At 31.2% G+C, this 8,546-nt stretch overlaps 3 protein-coding genes across 4 annotated transcripts in view; all 3 read right to left on the reverse strand.

Moving 5' to 3' along the window:
• Nucleotides 1–3,348, reverse strand: part of LOC108569029 (glutamyl aminopeptidase-like) — a 19,252-nt gene extending 15,904 nt beyond the window's left edge. Inside the window, exons 1-2 of one of the 2 annotated variants that reach the window (XM_017930411.1) lie at nucleotides 3,261–3,348; nucleotides 390–497 (exon numbers count right to left, since the gene is read on the reverse strand). In XM_017930411.1, the coding sequence (XP_017785900.1) occupies nucleotides 390–497; nucleotides 3,261–3,297 (145 nt within the window). In that variant the 5' untranslated portion in view covers nucleotides 3,298–3,348. Of the gene's footprint in view, nucleotides 1–389; nucleotides 498–922; nucleotides 1,006–3,260 lie in introns of those variants that run through there. The other variant, XM_017930410.1, reaches the window with a different exon arrangement.
• Nucleotides 3,349–3,551: 203 nt separating this feature from the next.
• Nucleotides 3,552–5,029, reverse strand: LOC108569023 (protein Wnt-8a-like). The gene is made up of 3 exons (XM_017930403.1): nucleotides 4,799–5,029; nucleotides 4,623–4,741; nucleotides 3,552–4,561 (listed from the first exon to the last, which is right to left on the reverse strand). Exons 1-3 carry the CDS (start codon nucleotides 4,898–4,900, stop codon nucleotides 3,742–3,744), a joined length of 1,041 nt encoding a protein of 346 aa, XP_017785892.1. The 5' UTR covers nucleotides 4,901–5,029; the 3' UTR covers nucleotides 3,552–3,741.
• Nucleotides 5,030–6,214: 1,185 nt separating this feature from the next.
• LOC108569021 lies at nucleotides 6,215–6,582 on the reverse strand (the record flags this gene model as incomplete). The annotated part of the gene is made up of 1 exon (XM_017930400.1): nucleotides 6,215–6,582. A coding segment is annotated over one exon (368 nt), but the record flags the coding sequence as incomplete, so codon positions are not given.
• Nucleotides 6,583–8,546: the final 1,964 nt, after the last annotated feature.

Genomic DNA, 8,546 nt, shown 5'->3' on the forward strand with positions numbered 1-8,546 from the left:
AGTATAATTAATCACCGTTCCGGATTGTTTGAAACCGAACTAATCAAATACTATAAAACCGCACTTTACGAGGTATTATATATAATTATCTAATTTAATTGTTGTTTCATAAATAATTAATTAACAGAGAAATCTTATAGCAAATAACAAAACTATTTAGAAAAACATGAATTTTCAATTACATTGTATTTACGTACTATTGAGCAATAACTCAAATAAAAAATACGCGTTTCCAAGATTTCAGACAATAAATTTAAAGCTTTGTGTAAATCCTTAATAAATCAGATCAAACGTTTTGCTTCTTTGATCGCAGTAGCATAAAATGTTTATTTTGTTTCAAGAAATGCAAAGGATTAAAATTGTTTAAAAAACAATATTTATAAACTCACGGTTTGCTTTGTTTCCTGCAATTGGTTTCTGAAGCACAGATGAAACGAATCTTCGATTTCTAAATGCGTCCGGTCGTTGTTTAGGCAACAGCAGACATCCAGAATGCGCTGAAACGATAGAAATTTGTTAGTCGCTCACCAGATTTATATAGATTATCGACGATTATCGGAGATAATAAAAATATAATCAGATAAAATATTTCCATGTATACATTGCGATTTCAATTGTATAATTCTAAAAAAAAATGATTGAAAGAAATCCAATTTCAAATAGAGAAATACCTCGCACAGTCCGGATTCCGAATTGAATAAATTTTGTACACAAAATTATTTGCCTCAATATAAATATTTTTTTAAGTCTCTTTTTGTGAAGCTTATTTATTTAGTTTATAGATTAAGCCAGTTTCAAACAGTCCGGGATATTGGAAAAACCCGCACTATGCGAGGTGTTTCTGTATTTTCAATATGAATTTAAAACACTCGGCATTCTTTTTCTTATAACATTTGACTGTTAAATTTAGTAAAAAACGTACTAGTAGTAAAAAGCAAGAATAATGCGGTAATTGGAAACTTGTAATTACGAAACATGATGTCGATAGTAAATTTAAAGTGCAATGAACTTGCCTTCACTTCGTGCACATCACGAATTCACATGAATCTTCCAGTGATTTATAGAATTTTATTTCGATTGACATTTTTACTTCTCTTCAGAAAAAAGATTTTTTTAATAATCAGTTTAAAAATTTACAAATAAATACTGTTTTTTTTTCTAAGAATTTGTATATTGTTAAGATTTGTACATTAACGATTAATTCATTAACAATTAGTAAGAAAATAGGAATTTTTAGGCAATTAAAAATAGAAATAATTAAAGATGATAATTAATAATTTGAATATTAAGTATAAATAGACATAGATTACATTGATTACTAAAAATATACGAACAATATACATTATATTCAATATCTATGTAGTTAAGATATTTAAGTACTAAATATTATAAATATATTACTATATTATTAATAAATTTATCATTATTTATATAGATTCCGACAATATCTGGAAACCGGACTAATCGAGGACTTTAACACGTAAGTACTACCCAGAGTGACCCACCTGATATATAGATAAATGATGTGTTTATTGAGAAAATCAATATTTTGTTTAATTTATTAAATATTGAATAGACGGGTCATTTTGACCCATAAGTAGTTTTTTGTGTTTTTTCTTAGAATTTATTTTGCTCACTTAAAATTTAGTTTGCTTTGAAATGTTCAAACCGTACTATAATAAATCCGCACTGATTGAAGCCGGGTTGTGCGTGTTATTCATTCATAAACAATAGTTTAGAAATGCAACTATTGTGACGCTTGACATATTTTTTGTTTTACAAAACAATAACGGAAATGTTACAAATTGCAAGAAAATTCTTCAGTTATGCAATGGACAACATTTTGCGTTTGCTTTGTCTACACTTTGCTTATCACAAGACATTTATCGAAACGCAACCTGACTGCTTAATCGAAATAGCGTAATTGCTATTAATAATTTATTTGTGTTGCAACAGAAAAGCTTTTGTAAAAACAAACAAAGCGAATGCTTGCGTTTTCATTACTAATTATCGTTTTATGAAATTTCATCATTCGCAATACAGCAATAACTCGCATAGTGCGGATTTTCGATCAGTGCGGATTCATTATTATAGTACGGTATCAAAATTTTAAAACAAACTAAATTTTGCAAAATTAGTACATAGACATATTTTGTGCGTCAAATAAAATTGAAAAACATTATTATTTCAATCAAAAGTATTGAAAAATTTCTTATAATTTCAAAGCGGTGGCAATCGCAAGCCCGACAACCGAAATCCCGATGTACGAAATCCCGACAGTGTCTTCAATTATTATAAATTTCTACAATAACATTTTTATGGTAGTCGGGATTTCGATATAGTCGGGATTTTGACATAGTCGGGATTTTAATATATCCGGGATTTAGAACGCCGGAATTTCCATACACTCGGGATTTAGAACGTCGGGATTTCAATAGACGGTCTTTCGGTTGTCGGGCTTGCAATATAGACCCCAAATCATAAACATCTCTTATTACAATTATGTAACATACAGTTCTTTACAATGTGATATAATTTTATATATTTATAGCGGATTATTACTTTTCTGTTTCATCTACGATACTTGGAAAAACCCGAAGTTCCTTTCATCGAATCTGACTTAAACTAAAATTATTTCTTTTACGGGAAATATCTTTAAAATGGGTCTTCAGGTTTTTCCAATTGTAAAGAACTGTACGTTACATAATTGTAATAAGAGATGTCGTTTATGATTTGTTGTAATCTTTAAATTTTAAACAAATCATAAAATTATTACTTTTCGAATAAATAACTTACTATGATTAACAAATTTTATCTTAAACCTATACAAATATAAATAAATTTCAATAATAATGACAATTACATCATCATTGTTTTTCATATATTAATAGCAATATAGGCAACTTGCAAACTCTCCAAGTGACGTTTTTAGGTTTTGATCAGAGTGGTAGTAAGGAATTTATTATAATGGTTTCTCGAGACAAATTAATGTAAATTGTATAAAAATTGTTATTTTAGTGATATTAGTATGTTAGATTGGTAAACCTTTAAAAAAATCATTAAAAATATTACATTACATAGGCAACTCACAAATCTCAGTAACTGTCAATCTAATATTAGCTAATGTTTTCGCGCTTGTAGCTAATAACAAGCTTAACGTACACTCATTAAGGTTTTCTTAACATAAAATCTTCACTAAATTGTAATGTAACAGCATAATTTGTTAACAATAAGCGTACTTTGATGTAGATGTCACTGACCTTTGAATGCTCGTTTTGCAAATCGGAAAAAGTTCATTACACACTGACCTTTTCTTGAAATCCGTTTCTATGAAGTATCGAATAAAAATCACACTTACAATTATTATTATGATCGGCGGTTGAGCTGTGTAACCAGGTTATGAACGCATTCGTAAACAGCTGATCTCATTCACGAGAATGCGAACTCATAGAGGTCGCTAATTATTATATGAAAACAAATAAAAATAAATTTAAAAAAAGCGCGCTAAATTTGAAAATTAAAAAAAAAATATTTTTTTATTTTTGGTACGGAATGTATTATTATTATAACATAATATTAGTATAAACTATAATCGAAATGGCGGCAACAACCGTTTTCTTCGTCAACAAATATATCACAAAGTTTTCGTTAAACGAATTAGCAATAATCATTGACGATTCATAATCTGCAATGATTATTGCTAGTTGGACAAACAACTAGTTGAATATTGTCTCGGTATATTCAGTGGCAGTAGAATTCTTCGTGCGTCTCTATGCAGACGTCGCATTTAACTTTGCAGCACCAGACGAAGGAGCAGTTGCAGTTTTTCTTTTCCTCCCTCCTGCGTTTTCTCACTCGGTGACCGCAAGTTCTGCACAGATTCCTGCAGCTCATCTTCTCTTCATACTCGGTGGCGTTCTTGTCTTTGGAGCAGATCCTGCCCTTCGTTCCTTTCCATCCGTAGGTGTTATCCGTTTGGCAGTAATCCGGAGATTTTTGCAGGAAAATCAACGAGTTTGGATTGGTTCTAGGTAGTTTGATCTCTTCCAGCGCGGAATTGGCTACCTCCGGTTCTATGACGATTTTAGATGCGAAATGGTACTTCTTTTTCAGTGTTTCAGCTACGACGCTGAAGGGCGCCACCTGCATCCAGCAAGTTTGGATGGTGCAGCTGCCAGAGACCCCGTGACACCTGCACTTCTTCTCCATCGTGCTCTTAACAATCATCCTTCCCACTTGATTATTGTGCAGATTGATCAAACCTTTGACTCCGCCATCATCGTCGAGGTCATCCAAAAAGTTCTTCGCCGCTTGCATACCGTACTCGGGGTTATCGCTGCATCCACCCCAAGTCCAATCAACCTTAGTTTTCTGCTCCAATCCAGTCATGTTAAGACCTTCTCCAGTAGCGTAGTTTTCGTTAAAAGACTCGTAATCTGTATCGCATCCGCAACCCTCGATGATTCCCAAAGAACAATTCTTAGTTATAGTGTGGACAACAGCTGCAGCTACTATGGCTTTAGCAAAAGCCATCTCTTTGCTAGCAGCTTGCTCATATTTCCTATAACAACAACAAAATTCAATTAGAATCATCAACATGAAAATCTTCATGAAAAACTCACCTATGAAACGCGGTTTCTGGGCAATTCCATCGATGCCATTTGAACATCTCCTTGCACGAATTCATCCCAACCTGCGCCCCCATCGCTATATGCTCCACCAAACTTGATCTCTCCTTAAACTACAAACACAAAATCCAATAAAAATCACTAAAAAAAAACATAAACACAATACTCACAGCAGGCATAACGTTCTTCGTGAAGATGCTGTTAACACTGGACGCCAACACCAAAGCTACAAGCTGCAAACACAGAACACACTTCATCGCACCTCCGCACATCACCGAATATGTTGCTAAACTGAGTCTCTGCCACCCCGACAACCCTACTTTATATCGTCCTTTCTTTTATTGCAGGGTGAGCCATAAAATCGCAATTGCTCCTGCTGGAAATTCAACTACTCCAGCCCCTTTACCTTTCTCTCTCTAACGCAAGTAGTTTCTCTTATCAATTCTCCTATGTATTCGCAAAACAACCGAGAATGCTACGATAAGATTTCAATTTTTTTTTGCAAAGCTTTGTTGATTTTGTAGTAAACGAACGTTTTGCGTGTCTCGCTTGTCTGCATCGAGACAGGTTTGGAAATGTATATAGAATTGTTGAAAATGATGAGCAAATTATGTTAGGGGTTTCTGGGAAAATGACGGGTGCAGAGGTTACATGCAATTATTACCTGAATTGTGTTTTATGGTCGAAAAGGGATAAAAAAAAATAATGTTAAAGTAGTTACGTACTAAATTCCGTGTAGTGAATGGTTTCAATGTTACAAATAAAAATCAGATTATAAAGAAAGACGTTATCATACTTTCAGTTCAAATTATTTAATTAAAAACTAATTAATTAATTTACAAACTTTTGTAATGATTTGCATTTAGTTTGAAATAACGATAAATCTAGATTATATAGTTAACTCCAAAATATACACTTATTATGTAAATAACAAAGAAATTAATTAATGTTTATTGATTCAATAATCCCGTTGGTTTTATATTCAAATCTCTATTTAATTTTGCTATTTCCTTATCAATTTACTTTTAATTGCTACAAATTTAATTATAAATAATTGTAATCAAAATTTTTCTTGAAATAAATTTGATAATTCAGGTAAGAAAATGTTAATCTTCACTAAACTCGTTTTTTTTCCCTACATTTCTATACTAAAAGAACATTTAAGACCACCCACATAAAAAAAATGCTACCGAAGAAGCCAACAAAACGAAAATAATCCTTTCTTATTCTCTCTGTTAACACTTTTTTTTTTGTAAAAGCGAGTTACGAGAGGCGCCCTATTTTACAATGGATTCACCCAAATAAAACTGTTTATTGCCATTGCCATAAACACAGAACAAATGCAGGAGATTAGGAAAAGATTTAGAGAAAAAAATGGTGCCGCAAGAACATAAAACAATATTTTTACTTAGAACTTACTTTTATTACGAAACGAACAATAAATATTAAATAGATTTTATAAATAATTAAAAAAGAACAAACAGTGATTCAATTTCCGTAGAAACATAAATGCTTAGATTCTATAAACAAACAAAAATAATCCCTGAAGAGTTGTGATGTGATGCGTTTTTTTTTGGTAATTTTGGTCATCGCCTACCGGATCGTCTTCTGTTCACGTAAGCTCCGTACTCTTCGTCTCCGCTGTAGCCGTAATGCGCGGAGTAGAGGTCCTTTTCTTCCTTCTGCAGGTTGATGTTGTGACTGTAGACTCCTCCTCGGTTTTCTGACTTCCAGAAGGCGTTTATGGCGATCAAGAGGATGGCAATTTTACCAACGAACATGCTCTTTATCAGCATGAACTTGAGAGAGGTCAGAACCAAGGGGATCATTGAAGAGGAGATGAGGAAAGGCATCACCATCATTGGGAGTATTTTGGACATTAGGTCCTTTTTCTCCTTCTTCTCTTTCTTCCCCTTTGAGCCGTGTCCTCCACCAAGCGACACTTCACCATGTTCTAAAGAAGAAAATGTAAATCTATTAGTTTTATTACAATCTTTCATTTGAAATTAGATGTGAATTCATTACTTTATAATTTTCATTTTTATAAGTATTCCACAAAAATTTTACAATACGCTAATAAATTATTATGGTATTACCGGGAATTCCCGGTTCGGCAATATCAATCGAAGTAGATGAGGCAAATCAAGGTTAAAATGCATAAAAAAATAATTTAATTTTAACTTAAAAGAGAAAAAGAAACTGTAAAAATTGCGGGATGTTCGAGATGAAATAATCAATAAACAACGATAGGTCAATATTAAATCTATTAGTTTTATTACAATCTTTCATTTGAAATTAGATGTGAATTCATTGCTTTATAATTTTCATTTTTATAAGTATTTCACAAAAATTTTACAATACGTTAATAAATGATTAAAGTATTCCCGGGAATTCCCGGTTCGGGAATATCAATCGAAGGAGATGAGGCAAATCAATGTTAAACTGCATAAAAATTAGTTTAATTTTAACTTAAAAGAAAAAAAGAAACTGTAAAAATTGCGGGATATTCGAGATGAAATAATCAATAAACAACAATAAGCCAACATTAAATTTATCAGTTTTATTACAATCTTTCATTTGAAATTAGATGTGAATTCATTACTTTATAAATTTCTTTATAATTTTCATTTTTATAAGTATTCCACGAAAATTTTACAATACGCTAATAAATTATTAAGGTATTCCCGGGAATTCCCGTTTCGGGAATATCAATCGAAGTAGATGAGACAAATCAAGGTTAAACTGCATAAAAATTAATTTAATTTTAACTTAAAAGAGAAAAAGAAACTGTTAAAATTGTGAGATGTTCGAGATGAAATAATCAATAAACAACGATAGACCAATATTAAATCTATTAGTTTTATTACAATCTTTCATTTTAAATTAGATGTGAATTCATTAATTTATAAATTTCTTTATAATTTTTATTTTTATAAGTATTTCACGAAAATTTTACAATACGCTAATAAGTTATTAAAGTATTCCCGGGAATTCCCGGTTCGAGAATATCAATCGAAGTAGATGAGGCAAATCAAGGTTAAACTGCATAAAAATTAATTTAATTTTAACTTAAAAGAGAAAAAAAACTGTAAAAATTGCGGAATATTCGAGAAGAAATAATCAATAAACAACAATAGGCCAATATTAAATCTATTAGTTTTATTACAATCTTTCATTTGAAATTAGATGTGAATGCATTACTTTATAAATTTCTTTATAATTTTTATTTTTATAAGTATTTCACGAAAATTTTACAATACGCTAATAAATTATTAAGGTATTCCCGGGAATTCCCGGTTCGGGAATATCAATCGAAGTAGATGAGGCAAATCAATGTTAAACTGCATAAAAATTAATTTAATTTTAACTTAAAAGAGAAAAAGAAACTGTAAAAATTGCGGGATGTTCGAGATGAAATAATCAATAAACAATGATAGGCCAACAGTAAGAGAAAGCGTGTATTTCCAGCGTTCTTCATTATGGAATAACGGCGAAATCCGTATGAAATTTCAATTAAAATATACTACTTTTTTTTTTTTTTAAACATATTTGTCCACTTATTGTAAATGTACTTTGTTTACACTAAAATAAAACGCTTTAAGCAGTAAACAATTATCATTACTTATGTATTTATTTATACACCTTCGTATTTCTTTCAATTATGCTTTCACTCGTACATCCGCTCCACATAGATTGATGTTATTTCTTCAGGAATTGTTACTTTTTGAACAGATAATGATGTGAATATCCGTTGAAATCAATTGGGTACAAAGTCTCAACAAATGGTAACTGTTTTGTGTCTGCTGACGGACGAGAATTTAAGCAGAAACAAATCGAACGGCAGATGCTGGATTGTTACCAAATAAAGTGATCATTCGAGTTATGTATTTACAGTAAACTTGATTAAATCCGACAGCG

The sequence above is a fragment of the Nicrophorus vespilloides genome, unplaced genomic scaffold (assembly GCF_001412225.1).
Source record: "Nicrophorus vespilloides isolate i.1.1-1 unplaced genomic scaffold, Nicve_v1.0, whole genome shotgun sequence".
Lineage (NCBI taxonomy): Eukaryota > Metazoa > Arthropoda > Insecta > Coleoptera > Silphidae > Nicrophorus > Nicrophorus vespilloides.

What these genes read in the sequence shown, in the direction of transcription:
- LOC108569023 (XM_017930403.1), bottom strand. Translation starts at nt 4,900, where the DNA reads ATGTGCGGAGGTGCGATGAAGTGTGTTCTGTGTTTGCAGCTTGTAGCT. An exon ending in CGAAGAACGTTATGCCTGCT is followed by an intron (nt 4,742 to 4,798) that starts GTGAGTATTGTG and finishes TTGTGTTTGTAG; the next exon opens with TTTAAGGAGAGATCAAGTTT. An exon ending in CCAGAAACCGCGTTTCATAG is followed by an intron (nt 4,562 to 4,622) that starts GTGAGTTTTTCA and finishes TTGTTGTTATAG; the next exon opens with GAAATATGAGCAAGCTGCTA.